We start from the raw sequence: 19,101 nt of genomic DNA on the forward strand, positions 1-19,101 counted from the left end.
CAAAGGTTTTCGCCAGCATGGCGAAAAATGTGGACAAAAAAGACGAGGATCGTGCCAGGTAAATAGACAAGTTGAATGGGATCAAGAACTTCTTCAGATGGGCATGGCTCGAGAGCAGCGTCATCGAACAACTTAGAACACAGTCTGTAACCACGTGCCTGACGGAACATAAAGTAGATGTCACGGGGAAGGTTTTGTGTATTCTCTGTCAAGATATGATCAGCTATGGAGGTCGCTAGGAACATAAAGGAGCACATCGAAACAAAAAAACACAAGAACTAGGGCATAAAACAAACCATAATAAGTGTAAATGAGCGTTTAAAAGCAGACAAATAGTATTTAAACACCTTTTCACAGAGAATTTAAATCCTGAAAAAAATAATGAAAGAAATTAAACACAAATACCTTGTCCCCATTCCAGCCGGGTGCTGGCGTACATATAAGTCTGTTACGTCTGAGAGCAGCAACAAAAAAGTAACACATCAGATCGCGACCTCTTTTTCCTTTTTTTTGGCAGTGTCTCGCAACAATCAAGACACCGGGTAGAGGGTCAGCACTTTCTGAACTACTGAAGACCACCAAAATAAAAGCACAGCGCATCAAATTGTGGACTCAGAACATACACATGGCACGAACAGTATTTTACCATTCGGAAAAAAAAGCTAAAATTAGGGGAAAGTCCTGTTTTGTTCATATATAAGCTGTACTGGACTATAAAATGCAGGTGTTTTACATGATAAAAACACCATCATTTCTATTACCTTGTTTTACCAAAACAAATGCTTTTACAATATTATAAAAATCATGAAAAATCCATAGATAAGCCACACCGGACGATAAACCCCAGGGTTCAAAGCATGTGCAAAGAGTAGTGTCGTATAGTCCGAGAATTACGCTAACAATATTAATTATTACAATTAATAATGATAATAATAATAATAATAATAATAATCTGTTACAGTTACGCCAATTAGCTTCTCAATACCTACTCGACCAGATATCTTAAATCCAGAATCTCGGAACATCAGTTAATGTCCGTATTTCTTTTCTAGTGTCAAATCCGTAACCAAGTCATTAATTTGCATTATTAATCCAAATAAGATCCAAGAAATCAAACATAACAAAAAGGCTTCAAATGGACACACAGCAACCACCGTGACATTCCCAGAAATATGAAGTCCAAAACATGAGACTGACATTGTAAATCATGGCTCACTTTTAGCCAACCTTTATAACAAGTGCCGTGCTCACAATACAGAAATTTTGTACGTCACCGAAGGCCAAATACACTGAGCAGATTTCTTTTTTTTAATTGATATGTATACATATTTACCTTGTAGGAAGGCAAGAAGCAGAGCACACCCTTGGGCACAACTTTGCAGACATTCAGGAGGAGGGCACCAACTTCATCCTGGAAGGCATATGTTTCAGCATGTTGAAAGGTGGCACAGAGCTTTCTACCTTGAGGTCCTACACCAACAGTGCCAACCCAAACCTGCAGAAACATTTTTTTAATTTGAATTTCAAGTTTTTCATTCTTCATTCAGAGAACGTCTGCTCTCATGTACTATTAAATGCAACGTTTTGTTATTTTTTTTATTTTATAAATTATATTACCAGTTGTTATACATCATGGGTAAATTTATGTGGATTTATGGGTGTGCTTCATTTAACCCAATAAGGCCTAAAGTGCCTGGCAAAACACACCTAAGGGGAATGACAAGCTCTCCTGAAAACCTGAGGTTTTGATGGAAATCCAACACAATTGTCAACACCTACTTGTTAATGCCCCTGTTGCTGATAGAAACATAATTTCAATTCTACCTGTCGATGAGGTTTGACCCTCACCATGTAAAATAATTGGCAACTACAACGAGATAAAAAATATATATTTTATGTGATGAAACAATTTTTCCACATTATTGAAATTGATAGTGGGTTTTTAAAATTAACTACAATTTGCAATTTCTGGAGAAATTGCTTGTGAAAGCGAAATGGTTGAATAACCTTTTGGGGAATACCGCCGAATGATTTGGAAACGAGTTGAATTACCTGAGAAACATAGAATTTATAGGTGAAAAACGGAATTTGGGAGATTTTGGTTTTGGAAATGTAAGCAGTCGATTCCTGAATATTTGGAATAAGTGAAAAGTGGAACGGAGTGAATCGGTTGAAGTATGTGGAAGTAGTTAAGCGGCAAAAAAGTGGGCACAACAAAAAAGTAGAATAACAATAGTGTGAAGGTCTTCACCTTCACACTAACAACAGTGTGAAGGCCTTCGCCTTCACACTAATAATAAAGGACAGGAATAACAATAGTGTGAAGGTCTTCACCTTCACACTAATAATAACTAGAATTGGCAATTTCTGGAGAAATTGCGTGTGAAGGCGAAGGCACTTCACACTATTGTGGGACTCGAAATAATGATTAAATGAAATAAAAATGGTAAATTAATTATGATGTTGAATGAAATAAATTATTAAAACGAAATAATGATTAAATGAAATAAAAGTGGGGCGGCTCGGTGACGCAGTGGGTAATACGTCCGCCTCACAGTTAGGAGGGTGTGGGTTCGATTCCACCTCCGGCCCTCCCTGTGTGGAGTTTGCATGTTCTCCCCGTGTCCGCGTGGGTTTTCTCCGGGCACTCCGGTTTCCTCCCACATCCCAAAAACATGCTTGATAGGCCGATTGAGCACTCCAAAATGTCCCTAGGTGTGAGTGCGAGTGCGAATGGTTGTTCGTCTCTGTGTGCCCTGCGATTGGTTGGCAACCAGTTCAGGGTGTCCCCCGCCTACTGCCCGATGACGGCTGGGATAGGCATCAGCACACCCGCGACCCCCGTGGGGAGTAAGCGGTTCAGAAAATGAATGAATGAATGTAGACTTTTGATGCTGGACTTGGGAAGACCAGAGAATAATGAATTACAGTAGTCCAGGCGCGACGTGATAAATGCCTGTATAATAATTTCCGCATCTCCGGTCGAGAGCAATATTACGAAGGTGAGAAAATGCTATTCTGGTTATATTCTTAAAGTGCTTTTGAAAGGAGAGCGTTTGCTCAAATATTACCCCGAGATTAGTTACAGTATCACTCTGAGTGATAGTACGGTTATCTAGAGTTATAGTGGTTTCCTTAAATAAATGTTGATAACGAGCTGGACCAATTATCAACATCTCAGTTTTATCTGGGTTCAGACGAAGGAAGTTAAGAGACATCCATTGCTTGATCTCCGCAAGGCATGCCTCAAGATTACAACAGTCCCGCGGATCTGTCATTGATAACGGCATATATAATTGGGTGTCATCCGCGTAACATTGAAAACTAATATTATATTTACGTATTATGTCCCCAAGCGGAGTCATATAAATATTAAATAGAATTGGGCCTAGTACCGATCCCTGTGGGACACCACACGTAACTTTATAGAGCTCAGAGGACGCACTGCCATGGACCACTCGGTGGGTCCTGTCTGATAGATACGAATGAAACCAGCCTAGTGATGACCCCGAAATGCCAACACAACCAAGACACAGAGACAGCTTCTTCCCCCAGGCTGTTGCTCTGATGAACTCACACCACTCTTAGAGTCTCAGAGTCATTGCTGTGCAATAACATCCTGCTCTCCATACCTTTTTGGATTGTCTACACTGTTTATACGATGTGTCTTCTCTGCATCCATTGCAACCTGGTCATCCTGGAAGAGGGACCCTCCCATCTGTGGTCTCTTCTCAAGGTTTCTCATTTCTTTTAGTTAGAGTTTTGAGTTTTTCCTTGCCCTCCTGGGAGTTTAAGATCAGGGGATGGCTGAGAATATTTGTCATTTGTCATTTTGACTAAATGTTGAAAAGAGACTGTGATGTACCGAAGTCAAATTCCTTGTTTGGCAAACATGGCGAATAAAAATTCTTGAATCTGAATCTTGAAAGTGTGCGCACCAGTATGAGTGTTGCATGTAGGGGACCTCAGATTTGGAACTGAATGGATGAAGCCTTAAAGGTCATTCCCTTTATTTCCAATTTCAAAAAGCATCTTTTTGGGGATCTTTTACAAACCTATAATTAAATTTACATTTCCATAGTTAGCTGGGTTGAGAGTGTGTATGTGTGTGTATAATGAGTGTCTGTCTGTCCGTCCGTCTGTCTGACGGGGCCCCGTTATATAAGCTGATACTTAGCTTCACTCATGGACCTTTTTCCTCATGCTATTAAAATGTCATGATATATGTATATGTAATAATGATTAATGATGGTGTGAAGAAATAGTAAAATCAATCAATCAAATCAATCAAAACTTTGTTTCTTACTACAAATTGAAGAGGGAGCAACAGCAATGTGGACATGTTCTATCAGGGTGGACAATCTCTGTACAATATGATGCTCATATGTACAATTCTTTTATCATTTTATGCAAACATAACTGCTCAATCAGAACACGAATACAACACACAGAGGCAAACACACACGCACACACTGGGGGGTGCCGCCCCCCACACTCGACATGGTCATGTGACAAGTTCCCGCCTTTCCGGACAGTATAAAACAAGCTGACCTGGAGACAGAAGTTGTTGTTTCATCTGCTGTCGTGCCGTGTGTATTGGCCGCCATTAAACAACCCAAGATCTTGCCAATAAAGAACCAACTCTAAACTCCACACCTTTGCTTTCCTGGCTCAACAACGGACATCCCGCACAACACGCAACAAAATGCAGTGTTTTTTTTAACTGCAAGTGATGAATGCTCATTCAGTGAGACAAAAAAAAATGTGGAAAAAGTGCATCATATACATGAATTAAAAATGCATCAATAATCGTTTTATTATCGAGTTGTAGCCTCTGAATCGTAATCAAATCGTGAGGTGCCTCAAGATTCCCACCCCTAATGGTGTGGGAAAGGTGGCAAAAAATACTGAGAAAGCTGAGAAAAGCTCATCAAACAGGTATTTGGAACCTCCCACATGTGATCAGGCTAATTGGGAACAGGTGGGTACCATGATTGGGTATAAAAGGAGCCTCCCCAAACATGCTCAGTCTTTCACAAGCAAGGATGGGGCGAGTCCATTACCACTTTGTCCACAACTGCGTGAGAAAGTAGTTGAACAGTTTAAGAACAACATTTCTCTAAGCAAAATTGCAAGGAATTTAGGGATTTCAACGTCTACGGTCCATAATAATATCCAAAGGTTCAGAGAATCTGGTGAAATCACTGCACATAAGCGCCACGGCCGGAAACCAAGACTGAATGACCGTGACCTTCGATCCTTCAGACGACACTGCCTTAAAAACCGACATGAGTGTGTAAAGGATATCGCCAAATGGGCTCAGGAAAACTTCAGAAAACCACTGTCAGTAAATACAGTTCATCACTACATCAGTAAATGCGGGTTAAAATTCTACCATGCAAAGCCATGGTACCATGTTTATGAACAACATCCAGAAACCCCGCCGGGGTTCTCTGGGCCCGAGCTCATGTAAAATGGACTGATGCACAATGGAAAAGTGTTTTGTGGTCTGATGAGTCCACTTTTCAAATTGTTTTTGGAAACACTGGATGTCGTGTTCTCCGGACCAAAGAGGAAGCGGACCATCCAGACTGTTATTAACTCAAAGTTCAAAAGCCAGCATCTGTGATGGTATGGGGGTGCATTAGTTTCTGTGAAGGCAACATAAATGCTGAAAAGTAAGATTTTATAGCAACATATGCTACCATCCAAGCGACGTCTTTTTCATGGACGCTGCTGCTTATTTCAGCAAGATAATGCCAAGCCACATTCTGCACGTGTTACAATAGCGTGGCTTCGAAGTAAAAGAGTCCAGGTTCCCAGAAGCCCTGGCCCACTTGCAGTCCAGGCCTGTCTCGCATTGAAAATGTGTGGCGCAATATGAAGCGTAAAATACGACAGGGAAGACCCCGGACTGTTGAACAACTGAAGCTGTTCATCAAGGAAGAATGGGAAAGAATTCCACTTGAGAAGCTAAGAGAATTAGTCTCCTCTCTTCCAAAATGTTTATTGAGTGTTATTAAAAGGAAAGGTGATGTAACAAAGAGGTAAACATGCCCTTTCCCCACTTCTACTGCACGTGTTGCAGCCATGAAATTCTAAGTTAATTGTTAATTGAAAAATAAAATAAAGTTGATGAGTTTGAGCATTAAATATGTTGTCTTCGTAATGTAGTCAATTGAATATATGTCATGCCGTTGTTTTGTGGGTCATTGTTGTCTTTTATTGTTTGTCGTATTGTCACTTCCTGTTTTATTTTGATAAGTAACTCCTCTCGTTTCAGTTCGTGGGTCCTTCTTCTGTGCGTCAGTCTGCTTGTCTTCCCTGATCCTAATTGTGCGCACCTGTGTCCTTAAACCTAATTGTCTGCACCTGTGCCCTTACCCTTCTGTGTGTATTTAGTCAGAGTCTTCCCCTTGTCTTGTGCCAGCGGGTCTTGTCATGTCCAGAGCACCAGCGATCGCGTCAGTTGAAGAGACCTTTTTATCATCAAGCCCAAGCTCGTATTTTGTTTTTTGCCACCTCGTTTTCCCTTCTTAGAGGCACTTTTGGTTTTTGCTGACTCCAGCCTGTTAGAATAAAATCCCTTTTTGTTGTCAATCTGCATCCGAGTCCTCTCCTTGATCCAAGTCTGACAATATAGGTTGAAAAGGATTTTCAAATCATTGTTCATTGTTTATATTTACATTTTACACAATTTCCCAACTTCAATTGAATCCGGTTTGTCCAATAACATATTTAAAAGCACAATAGAGTGCATAAAAATAAAATTACCGTAATTTTCGGACTACAAGTCGCTCCAGCCATAAAATGCACAATAAAGTGAAAAAAAAACATATATAAGTCGCACCGGAATATAAGTCACATTTTTGGGGCAAATTCATTTGTGAAAATCCAACACCAACAACAGACATAAACCAGCAACAACAGGCTAAACGATACGGTGACATATAACGTGACATATACACAAACCAGGATCTGAGAACGGGCCTGACGTAACATTCAGAGAAATTCAAATAAGTATTACATAAATAACACTTTTATCAAACCATATGCGTTACTCCAATTCATTAAATCTATCGATCGTCCTTAATGTAAACAATGCCGCGTATGCGCCGCGTATGTGCCGTGCTGCTGACGTCGGACTCATTGTAAGTTACATTTCTAATGATTCCACAGACCCATATATAAAGTATGTATGTATGGTATGTTTTTTTTACCCGCCTAGTTAGTGCTGTTACTTCCGTGTGTACAACAAAATGTTAATGTCATTAAAACTTTAGCCTGGCTAGTGCTGTTACTTCCGTGTTTACAACGAAATGTTAGTGCTATTAAAACCTTGGCCCAGCTAGTGCTGTTACTTCCATGGTTAAAACCAAAATGTTAATGTGATTAGAACTTTAAAAAGGATTTCTGTGTACTGTCTTTCTTTGAAAATAACTCGTGCGCACGTGCGGCTTATATCAGTATAAAACAAAAAATAGCACGAATTTTAGCTGGTGCGGCTTGTAGTCTGGTGCGGTTTATAGCCCGGAAATTACAGTATGTTTTAATCGGAAATCTAAACCCTATTCCCACTGAGCACTTGACATCTATTAAGACATCTCGTCTATGTGTAGACTGATTTTAGACAAGTCTATAATTCGACTACACATAGATCTAATATAGATGACATAATTAAATCCAACAAATATGATCATATTTCATATTCTAAACCAGCTGTAAGTTTTAGAAATGAAGTACAAAGTTGTATTGCTTTGTTTGAAACAACCATTGATCTGTGTAAAGTGTGGTTATTTTTGTAACCAGATTTAGACGCATCTATAATTGGTTGTTACATAGACCAAATATAGACGACAAAATTAAATCCATTAATTATAAAATAGTTAAACTCTGAACCAGCAGTAAGTTGTATAAATAATGTATTGCTTCATTTTAAATCTTAAATAAATCCCATGGACGAAGATGAATTTAGAGTAAAACCAACTCGATAACTTCCCACTAGGAGGCAGCAACGTGCATAAATTGTGTGCTACCGTAAAACAAAACAAGAAGAAGTGTGCGGAGCAAGTAAAGTTTTTCTGCGTGTTTGTTGGAGTTTAAGTCGACGACTGTTGGGTCTTATGGACAAAATCACTCCAGAAAGATACTGAGAAAGGCTGCTTAGAGGTGAGTCCTCAAGTATTTCAATAAGAATTGTTTTGTCTTGCAAAGTTTGTCCATTTCATTATCAATTGATTGCAAAGTTGCACTCAAGATGTGGCTTGCCTGCTAGCTTGTAATTTGTTTTGCCATGGTTGTACTAAGTTCATTTTGTTTCCCTTGTCAAGCACTTTTTTGGCCAGAGTCATCCGCACCAAAGAAAATAAACCTCAGCGTTGGGTCAGGGAGGCCATTGAGATCCGAAAACGGGGCCCGAGGACCATCAACAGGGACGAGGGAACCTGCATGCTCTCTACCACCTGGAGCAGCATTTTGGAGAGGTGAAGGGACAACAGAGGGTGTGACTCATCTGTCAAATCTGACAGGTGAGGCACGCCTTCATTCATCCATCAGCTGAAAAAGACGTGTCACAACTACAGCAGTGAGACTCTGATGAAGGCGGAAGTACATGCCGAAACATGTCAGGTAATGCAACCTAAAATAAATTGTTTGTGATAAAAGAACCGAAAAAGTGATTGTTTTCCCATGATTTGCTACCTGACTAGTTGTTTTAGTTTTAATAATTTGGAAGAGAAGAGCTCCTGACACAAACATTAACGCTAAAGGGAATTTGTTTCAAATTCAAAACAGCTTGTTTCATGTCGATGTATAGTACATGTAGTGGTTTTCTTAAGTATATAAAATGAATTAAATCTTTTTGAAACTTTATAACTGTGTGAATAGCCGACATTTAAAAAGCAAATGTTATTTTTGACAAGATGTTACGCTGTACGCATTTACAATTTATATGTTAATTATGTGAAAAACTAATGTAAATAATGGCATTGCTTTTGCAGATGTCAGCAGCTCACTTTCAAAAATCGCCATGGCTAATGAAGAGGGAGCAACAGCAATGTGTACATGTTCTATTAGTGGAGACAATCTCTGTACAATGTGATGCTCATTTGTACAATTCTTTTATTATTTTATGTAAACATAACTACTCAATCAGAACACGTATTCAACACACAACTGGATGAACACACACAGGGGGGTGATGCCCCCACACTCAGGTACGAAACGGTCATGTGACAAGTTCCCGCCTCAGGTACGAAATGGTCATGTGACAAGTTCCCGCCTTTCCGGGCAGTATAAAAGAAGCTAACCTGGAGACAGAAGCTGTTTCATCTGCTGCCGTGCCTTGTGTATTGACCGCCATTAAACAACCCAAGATCTTGCCAATAAAGAACCAAATCCATACCCCACATCCTTGCTTTCCTGGCTCAACAACAGACATCCCATCCCGTACAACACTAATATAAAAAACTAGAATTGGCAATTTCTGGAGAAATTGCGTGTGAAGGCGAAGGCACTTCACACTATTGTGGGACTCGAAATGATGATTAAATGAAATAAAAATGGTAAATTAATGATGATGATGAAAATAATTATTAAAATGTGTTAAAATTGAATGAATGAAAAATTAATGAATAAAAAAATTATGGCCAAGCGGGATTCGAACGCCCTCGTGGAAGTGGCTCATGTTCAAAGCGCCATTGTCTTCTTACTGAGCTAAACAGCAACTTAGAGCTGCTCTGGTGGAATGATGCTATTAAACGAGAAATAAAAATGGTACATGCCGTTAAAACGGTAAAATGATGTTTTTAACTTAAAATTAAATGAATAACTAAATGAATGATGAAAATAATTATTAAAATGTGTTAAAATTGAATGAATGAAAAATTAATGAATAAAAAAATTATGGCCAAGCGGGATTCGAACTCGCTCGCGGACGTGGCTCGTGTTCAATGGACCATTGTCTTCTTACTGAGCTAAACAGCGACTTAGTGTTGCTGCGGTGGAATGATGATATTAAACAAGAAATAAAAACGGTAAAATGATGTTTTTAACTTAAAATTAAATGAATAACTAAATGAATGAACGGAAAATAAATAAATAAAAAATAAAAGAGTTAAATAAACGAGTTAAGGAAAGAAATCATGAAAAAAGTTGTCAGATGTCAAAATTTGAACTCACTCCTGAACGTCGCTCGTGTCTAATGCGCCATTAAGAATGAATGGGGGATTTTAAGGCACAAATTTGCTAATTATGCAAAAACGGTAAATGTTATGAACAAATGAAATACTAGCAGTCATGCCGTGAATTTTTGGAACGTGTGAAAGTTGGAATGGGGTGAATCGGTTAAAGCATGTGGGAGTAGTTAAGTGTAAAAAAAGTGGGAGGAATAAAGTAGGATAATAATAATAAGAAAAAAATAAAGTAGAATAACAATAGTGTGAAGGCCTTTGCCTTCACACTAACAAGATCAGTGTAAAGGTAGGTTTCTATCTGCTGTAACTATTGTCATTAAAATGTGCACCTAACTTTGTTTTACGCTCACCAGGCATTGGAACTCAAAGGCAAAGCACTACAAAAGTTAAAATTGTGTTGTGTAATGTGATTAACAGCGGTTAATGGGTGAGTTGTCAAATAGGTTTATAGAACCACAAATCTTTTTTCCCCTTTCCCAACACAGAGTCAAAACCGGAGAGAAGAGGAGTATCTTTATAAAAAACTGACCGGACTCCACCAAGTACCGATTGATTATAGAATTATTCTTGATTGTAGAAGTAATCGCAACTGCCTTGTGTTTTCTTAAGAAATTGTTATAGTATCGGTGGTTTGAATATGCTTATGTATGCTTAGCTACTGTCGATTTAGAGCATATGCAAAAAGCATATGCCTCCTGGACGCCTCCCTGGGGAGAGTTTCCAGGCATGTCCCACTGGAAGGAGGCCCAGGGGACGATCCAGAACACGCTTGAAGAGACTATGTTTCCCGGCTGACCAGGATGAGCCTGAAGAGGTGGCTGGGAGAGTAAAGTCTGGGCTTCCCTACTGAAGGTGCTGCCGCCGTGACCCGACTCCGGATAAGCTGTGGATGAATGTATGGACAGGTGGAATAACGGATGGAAGGACTGAAGTACTGACACTTGAGGGCAGAAAGCACTTTTTGACCTGAATTGTGCATTAGGGATATTAAGATTTTTTGTTTTATTGTACAGAAATGTTTAAACAAATCCATTTGTAAATTGAAAATATTCACTGATTCTTGGGGGACAAAAGATAATTTCTTGGACAATTTAAACATCTGATCTTGTGTGAGTTCCTTTCTGAAACCTTTTGCTCCAGAGTCTTGGTGTAACTGTCAGTCCATGGACGTTGCCTTAATTTTTGCTGAGCACCTACCAAAATGGTAGAGATGTGTAGAGGTGACATGCTATAGAGGTACATGTATACATGTGTACAGTATATTGTGAAAATGGTGAGACGTAAAAACATTGTCACTTGCCATTGGTTAGTATTTGGGGCTTCGATGTATGGTAAAAGGAACATAAAACGTTTAGTCTTGAGTTGTGCACACCGGAGGGCACAAATTATAGACCCAAATTTCTGGCCCAGTACTTCCCTGATAGAGATGTTTAGGACATGTTATAAATTGTTTAACTTTTTGAGAAAAATCCAATTCAATTGAATTACAAATACTTTACATTGACCTGAGATTTGTTGATGACATGGTTGGCCTCTAGTTGAACAGAAAACTTTACTCCAAGTTCCAAGGAGAAGGATCCCATTGGCGCCAATGTTCCTGATGTTAGAACAATGCTGTGCACTGTCCTGCTCAAGTCAGAAAAGGCCTAAAAACAGACACAACACACAACAGTTATTTGATTATTTCATTTCATTGTTTTATTTTTAATTAAACTCAGAGCGCCAGCCGTAATTGTGTGTAGAAGTTATTATCTTTTGTGAATGGCATTGCAACTGGCAGTTAAACTGATACACACAAATTCAGTCAGTGAATTAAAGAGGCCAACATGTATTGAGCAGAGAACTGCTTCTGTAGATTATCAGTTCTGAAGGTGTTCCACAGAGGCTGAATTGAGGCGGTTAGATTTGTAAACTATTTCCTTTGTATTTGTAAACTATTTCATCTTTAGTCAAAAACCACTTCATTCAACATTCTTATCCATTCCTATTATTATGCCTTGTACTCCGGAGCGTCTTATAGTCCGGAAAATTCGTTACATTAAAAGGTAGTTGTTAAAAATAACTGATGGGCAGCAAGAAGATGACGATGTCTGTGGAGTCCCAAGTGCCTCTTGCTAGCTTGCAATCATGCATAGATGTAATATTTTTGCCAGAAATCTCATGAGGTGTAATGCTTTTCGTGACCCCGCATTACCGTATTTTCCAGACCATAAGTCGCACCAGCCATAAAATGCATAATATAGAAGAAAAAACATATTTCAGTCGTACAGGAGTATAAGTTGCATTTTTGGGGAAAATTTATTTGACAAAATCCAACACCAAGAACAGACATGAAGAGGCAACAGGAGGCTGAACGATACGGTATGCTAATGTTGAACACAAACGAGGAACTGAGAATGTGCCTGATGTAACATATTAAGAGTTATTCAAATAACTAACAGTTATTTATGTAACTGTTACATAAACAGTTACTGTCACTCCAAGTCGTTAAATCCATCGAAATCTTCGTTCTCTGTGTCACTTTTAAACAACTCCGTTGACTCCGGAAGTAGATGCCGCGCTTCCTTTCTATGTCGCTGACGTCAGACTCGTCAGCTGCAGTTCCAATTATTCCACAGGCCTAGCGCGCCCTCATGTGGTTCAGTGTAAAAAAAACATGTGAAGTGATATACTAGTAAGTAAGTAATATTTAAATCAAGTAATATGTGTTAAGTAAAAATCGCACCCCCGGCCAAACTGAAAAATCTGCGACTTGTAGTCCGGAAGATACGGTACATTAAGACAGTTTCAATTTTAATATTTCCCATATTCCAACAATATCCCTCTGTCAGCAGTCTCAGGTAGTACGTGTTGGCGACAATGTCTCCAGCAGCATCACGCTGACCACGGGGGCCCCTCAAGGCTACGTGCTCAGTCCGCTCACTCTTCACCCTGCTGACGCATGACTGCACCGCAACCTACAGCAGCAACCGCGTGCTGAAATGTGCCGACGACACGACTGGTGGATCTGCTCACCGGTGGCGACGAGACTCACTACAGATCGGAGGTCGACCTTTTGGCCGCATGGTGCAGGGACAACAACCTTCTGCTGAACGTCAGCAAGACCGAGGAGATTGTTGTTGACTTCCGGAAGGGTCACACCCAACACCTGCCGCTGACCATCAACGGTGCTGTGGTGGAGAGAGTGAGCGGCACCAGATTCCTGGGGGTGCACATCAGTGAGGACCTCTCCTGGACCACTAACACTGCGCCGCTGGCGAAGAAAGCTCAGCGCGGCCTGTACTTTCTGCGGAAACTCAGGCGAGCAAGTGCTCCTCCTGCCATCATGACCACATTCTACCGTGGCACCATTGAGAACGTCCTCTCCAGTTGTATCGCTGTGTGGGGTGGTGGCTGCACTGAATACAACATGAAGGCTCTGCAGCGCATAGTAAACACTGCTAGTAAGATCGTCGGGGCTCCGCTCCCCTCCCTGAAAGACATTTACACCTCCCGTCTCACCCGCAAGGCGACCGCGATTGTGTGAGATGTGAATCACCCCCCTCACTCTTTGTTTGATCTTCTGCCCTCTGGGAAGAGGTACAGATGCCTGCGCTCCCGCACGACCAGACTCGCCAACAGCTTTGTACTCCAAGCTGTCAGGATCCTGAATTCTCTCCCCCCTCCACCCTCGGCTCCATGACGTCCTGTTCTTTTGCGCTTTATTCTGGCTGTCTGCTGTATGCACGCTTGCTCCATTTTGCTCCTCTTATTTATCTATTTATTTATTTGGGTTATTCGCTTATTACTTATTCATTGCTCTTGTCTATTCGTTTGTGCTATTTGCTTGTATGTGTTGTGTAATGTGTCTAGTCACCGTGGGACGGTGGGAAACCTAATTTTGATCTCTGTGTGTCTTCACATGTGAAGAAATTGACAATAAAGCTGACTGACTTTTTTTGACTTTGAAATAGGCGCCATATGGATGATAACTCTTTTTACATCTTTCTGATAGAATGCATTTGTTTTGTTGCTGTGTAATTTTCTGCAGTATTTATTAAAGAGTTATCGTTGTTGTTTTGGCTGTGGAACAAACTACAGTGTATTCTTATGGAAATATTTGATCCAACATACAAAGTAGGTTCCAGAACTAATTAAATTTGTATGTTGAGATTTGACTGTATTCGGTTTTTGACGCAAAATGTCAGGAAATGTTTGCCCTGGTACTTGGACTAAGCTTTGCAAAACGATGTCAGTTGGCAATTGTACGTGGCACGCATACGGAAAGCTACTACCATATGGGATTTATGCCACTACCATATGGGATTTATGCCACAACCATATGGGATTTATTCTATATCCACAACGTCCTGGAGTACACTGACACCGTACTTTCTTGCATAAGGAGCTGCATTGACAACGTCTCACCATCAACAAAAGGGTCAGGGTTTTTGCAATCCCTCCTGAAACAACGCAACACTGCCTTCAATTTAGGGGACAGGGCAATGTACAGCAAGACCAGGGCGGACCAGAAAAGGGGTATCAGTGAAGCCAAAGCGGCCTACAGAAGAAGAATTGAAGATCACTTCGCTGTTAATGTGGCAGGGAATAAATCACATCACGAACTATAGAGGAAACCACCAGACGACAGCCAGGACTGATGCCTTGCTGACAGAAGAATTAATTTACTTCTTTGACCCCAGTGGTCACATCACTCCCACCTCCCCCGAAGCACCAGCACACTGACATTCCAGGAGCAGGAACTAAGATGTGCGCTAAGGACAGTGACACCAAGGAAGGTGGCCGACCCGATGGAGTACCCGGTAAGGTATTCAGAACGTGTGCTGACAAACTGGCTGGTGTGTTTACGAGAATCTTCAATGTGTCCCTATCCTTAGCCACCGTCCCTCCCTGCCTCAAGACCTTCACAATCATCCCCATCCCCCAAAAAACAGATGTGGTCAACCCCAACGACTACAGGCCTGTAGTCATAAAATGCTTTGTGAGACTGGTCTCTCAGCACATCATAAGATGGCGCCGCGGATGGCCGCCTTGGTGACTCGCTCTCTGCTACTTTGTGTTATTTTCTGTGTTTTTTGCATCTTCTGCTGTGTTTTTTGCGACTTCTGCTGCCCATCCCAGATCACATTTAGCAGAGAAGAACTGTTTAACATCGAACAGTCTTCTCCTGGCACTTTCTCTCCGGTTTTCACTGACCCAGACATTTTGAGGGATATTTTAGCCGGAGCGGCGGCGTTCTACAAGTTCTGCCGGAGACGGCGGCGTGGCAAGCACGCCGCAGCCCTCATGAATATGAGGCAGAGAGGGTTCCGTCCTCTCCTACCATCAATTCATCTGGCGAATGTCCGCTCCCTGGCAAACAAGATGGATAAAATGCTGCTTCTCATCCCAAGGAACCTGGACGTTAACAGATTTGCCGTCTTGTGCTTTGCCGAAACGTGGCTCAACGAACACATCCCCACGGTGTTCAGCTGCGCGGATTACGACTAATAGCGCGGATCGCAGCACGGAGCTCACAGGGAAAACCAAAAGGAGGTGGTCTATGCTTCTACATTAATGAAGGTTGGTGGACTGATGTCACAGTGTTGAAAGAGTCTTGCAGCCCTCTCCTAGAGGCACTTTTCATAAACTGCCGGCCGTTATATTCACCATGTGAGTTCTCCTCGGTCGCAATGGCGGTTGCTTACATTTCACCACACGCACGTGCGATCGAAGCCACACATCTGCTGGCTGACCAGGTAACAGACATGGAGACAAAACTAACAAACTCACTGATCATTGTTTTGGGTGATTTTAACAGAGCGAACCTCACACACGCAGCACATAACGTCTCCCACCAGAGTGACACAGACACTGGACCACTGGTACTCCGTAATAAAGGACGCATACCGCTCTGTGCCCCGTGCAGCTTTAGGACTCTCGGACTCTTTTCGGACTTTTCATAAACTGCCGGCCATTATATTCACCACGTGAGTTCTCCTCAGTCGTAATGGCGGCTGCTTACATTTCACCACACGCACGTGCGATCGAAGCCACGCAGCTGCTGGCTGAGCAGGTAACAGACATGGAGACAAAACGAACAAACTCACTGATGATTGTTTTGGGTGATTTTAACAGAGCGAACCTCACAAACGCAGCACATAACGTCTCCCACCAGAGTGACACAGACACTGGACCACTGCTACTCCGTAATAAAGGACTCATACCACTCTGTGCCCTGTGCAGCTTTAGAACTCTCGGACCACTGTCTAGTTAATCTGATCGCTACCTACATAAAGAAATTAAAAACTTGTAAGCCTGTGGTGAGGACTGTGAGGAAATGGACAGTGGAGTCAAAGTAGGACCTCCAAGCCTGCTTTGACTGCGCTGGGGTGTTTTTGAGTGTCAGAACTGCATGAACTCACAGATACTGTGACATCATACATCAGCTTTTGTGAGGACTTGTGGGTGCAAACTAAGACTTTCTGCACGTACAACAACAACAAACCGTGGTTTACACCAAACCTCAGGATGCTGCGCAAAGCCAAGGAGGAGGCCTAGAGGAGTGGGGACTGTGACCTGTCCCAAGTGATCAGGAAAGCTAAGAGGAGCTATGGGCAGAGTTTGGAGAGACACCTCTCTGCAAATCCTGATATCTCATCAGTGTGGAAAGGCCTGCAGGGCATCACGAGCTTCAAGAGACCAACCCCCCTTCCTGTGGAGAACCCAGGCTTGCAAACCAGCTAAACAGGTTTTAACTGCAGGTTTGAACGGTCCAACCACACAATAGGAGCTTCAATCAACATACACAACCTGTTCACACCTCTATCGTCATTAACACCTACACTCTTTCAGAGGCCGTGCCCACATTTCAGATCCGCGAAGAGAAGTGTCAGATGTTCTGGAGACAAAAGGTCAGGAAGGCACGGGGCTCAGCGTGTCTTCCTCCTGCCTGAAGGTCTGTGCTGAACAACTGGCACCCACCTTTACACGGATCTTCAACCGTTCCCTGGAACTGTGTGAGGTGCCCTCGTGTTTCAGAAGCTCCATCATCGTACCGGTGACCAAGAAGCCTGCCATCACAGCATTGAATGTTTACGAACCTGTCGCCCTGACATCTGTGGTCATGAAATCCTTTGAAAAGGCTAGTGTTAGCCAACTGAAGGACATCACGGGCCCCCTGCTCGACCCCCTGCAGTTTGCTTACCGGGCAAACAAGTCGGTGGACGATGCGGTCAACATGGGGCAGCATTACATCCTGCGCCACCTAGACACCCCAGGGATGTACGCCATGATCCTGTTTGTGGTGTTCAACACCATCGCTCCCGACATCCTCCACCAGAAACTCATCCAGCTCGTGGTGCCTGCCTCCACCTGTCAGTGGATCACCAGCTTCCTGACCAACAGGAGACGGCATGAGAACATCACATCCGACACCCAGACCACCAGCACTGGCGCCCCCCAGGGGTGCGTACTCCCCCTACTGCTCTTCTCTCTGTTCCTTAGGCGACTCTTCTGTGAAGCTCCTGAAGTATACAGATTACACCACCCTCATCGGACTGATCCGGGTGGGTGACGAGACTGTGTACAGACAGGAGGTGGAGCGGCGGTCCACTCATGCAGCCAAAACCACAGGAGCTGAACCCATTCAAGACCGTGGCGATGACAGTGGACTTCAGGAGAGACCCTTCACCACGTCCACCCCTCACCATCCTCAGTAATGTTATTCCTACCACAGAAACATTCAAGTTCCTGGGATCCACAATCTCCTGGGACCTGAAATGGACCGGCAACATAGACTGTCCAGAAGAAGGCCCAGCAGAGGTTGTACTTTCTGAGACAAACTCAGGATGTTCAACCTGCCACAGGAGCTGCTGAAGACCTTCTACACTGCCATCATCCAGTCTATCCTCTGGATCTCGATCACTGTCTGGTTTGGATCGGCCACCAAACAAGACAAGCATGGACTGCAACGGACAATCAGGTCTGCGGAAAAGATAATCGGGACCAAACTCTCATCTATCCAATACTTGTACTTGTCCAGGACCAGGAAACGTGCAAGCAACATCTCTACAGGCTCTTCTCACCCAGGTTAGAGTCTGTTTGAACTACTCACCTCCGGACGGCGTTATAGAGCGCAGTACGCGAAAACCAGCAGACACAGACGCAGCTTCTTCCTCCAGGTTGTCGCTCTGATGAACTCACACCACTCACAGAGACTCAGAGACATCACTGTTGATAATTGGTCCAGCTTGTTATCAACACTTATTTAAGGAAACCACTCTAACTATAGATAACCGTACTATCACTCAGAGCGATACTGTATCTAATCGCGGGGTAATATTTGACCAAACGCTCTCCTTTCAAAAGCACATTAAGAATATAACCAGAATTGCGTTTTTTTCACCCTCGTAATATTGCTAAGATTCGTCTGATCCTCTTGACCGGTGATGCGGAAACTATTATACATGCGTTTATCACGTCGCACCTGGACTACTGTAATGCATTATTCTCTGGTTTTCATAAGTCCAGCATCAAAACTCTACAGTTAGTACAAAATGCTGCTGCAAGGCTGCTCTCACGGACAAGACAATTTGATCACATTACCCCAATATTAGCCAACTTACATTGGCTCCCGGTCCATTTAAGATGTGACTTCAAGGTTCTTCTATTAACCTATAAATCATTGCATGGCTTAGCGCCTTCATATCTCGTCGACCTAGTTGTTCCTTATGTTCCGTCTCGTAACCTTCATTCGCAAAACGCTAGTCTTTTAGTGACACCGAGGACCAAGAAAATGTCTGCAGGGTCTAAATCATTTTCTATTTGGGCTCCAGAGCTTTGGAATGCCCTATCAATGGATATTAGAACTGCTACCTCAGTAGAAACATTCAAGACACGTTTAAAGACACATTTCTATAATATGGCC

At 42.3% G+C, this 19,101-nt stretch overlaps 1 protein-coding gene across 2 annotated transcripts in view; it reads right to left on the bottom strand.

Moving 5' to 3' along the window:
• brip1 (BRCA1 interacting helicase 1) overlaps positions 1-19,101 on the bottom strand; it is a 129,910-nt gene that overhangs the window by 45,940 nt on the left and 64,869 nt on the right. Inside the window, exons 10-11 of one of the 2 annotated variants that reach the window (XM_085915845.1) lie at positions 11,699-11,839; positions 1,334-1,411 (exon numbers count right to left, since the gene is read on the bottom strand). In XM_085915845.1, coding sequence (XP_085771971.1) covers positions 1,334-1,411; positions 11,699-11,839 — 219 coding nt within the window. Of the gene's footprint in view, positions 1-1,333; positions 1,496-11,698; positions 11,840-19,101 lie in introns of both variants that reach the window. The other variant, XM_085915844.1, reaches the window with a different exon arrangement.

This window comes from Syngnathus leptorhynchus, chromosome 7 (assembly GCF_054491065.1).
Source record: "Syngnathus leptorhynchus isolate UIUO chromosome 7, UIUO_Slep, whole genome shotgun sequence".
In the NCBI taxonomy this organism is placed as follows: Eukaryota; Metazoa; Chordata; class Actinopteri; order Syngnathiformes; family Syngnathidae; genus Syngnathus; species Syngnathus leptorhynchus.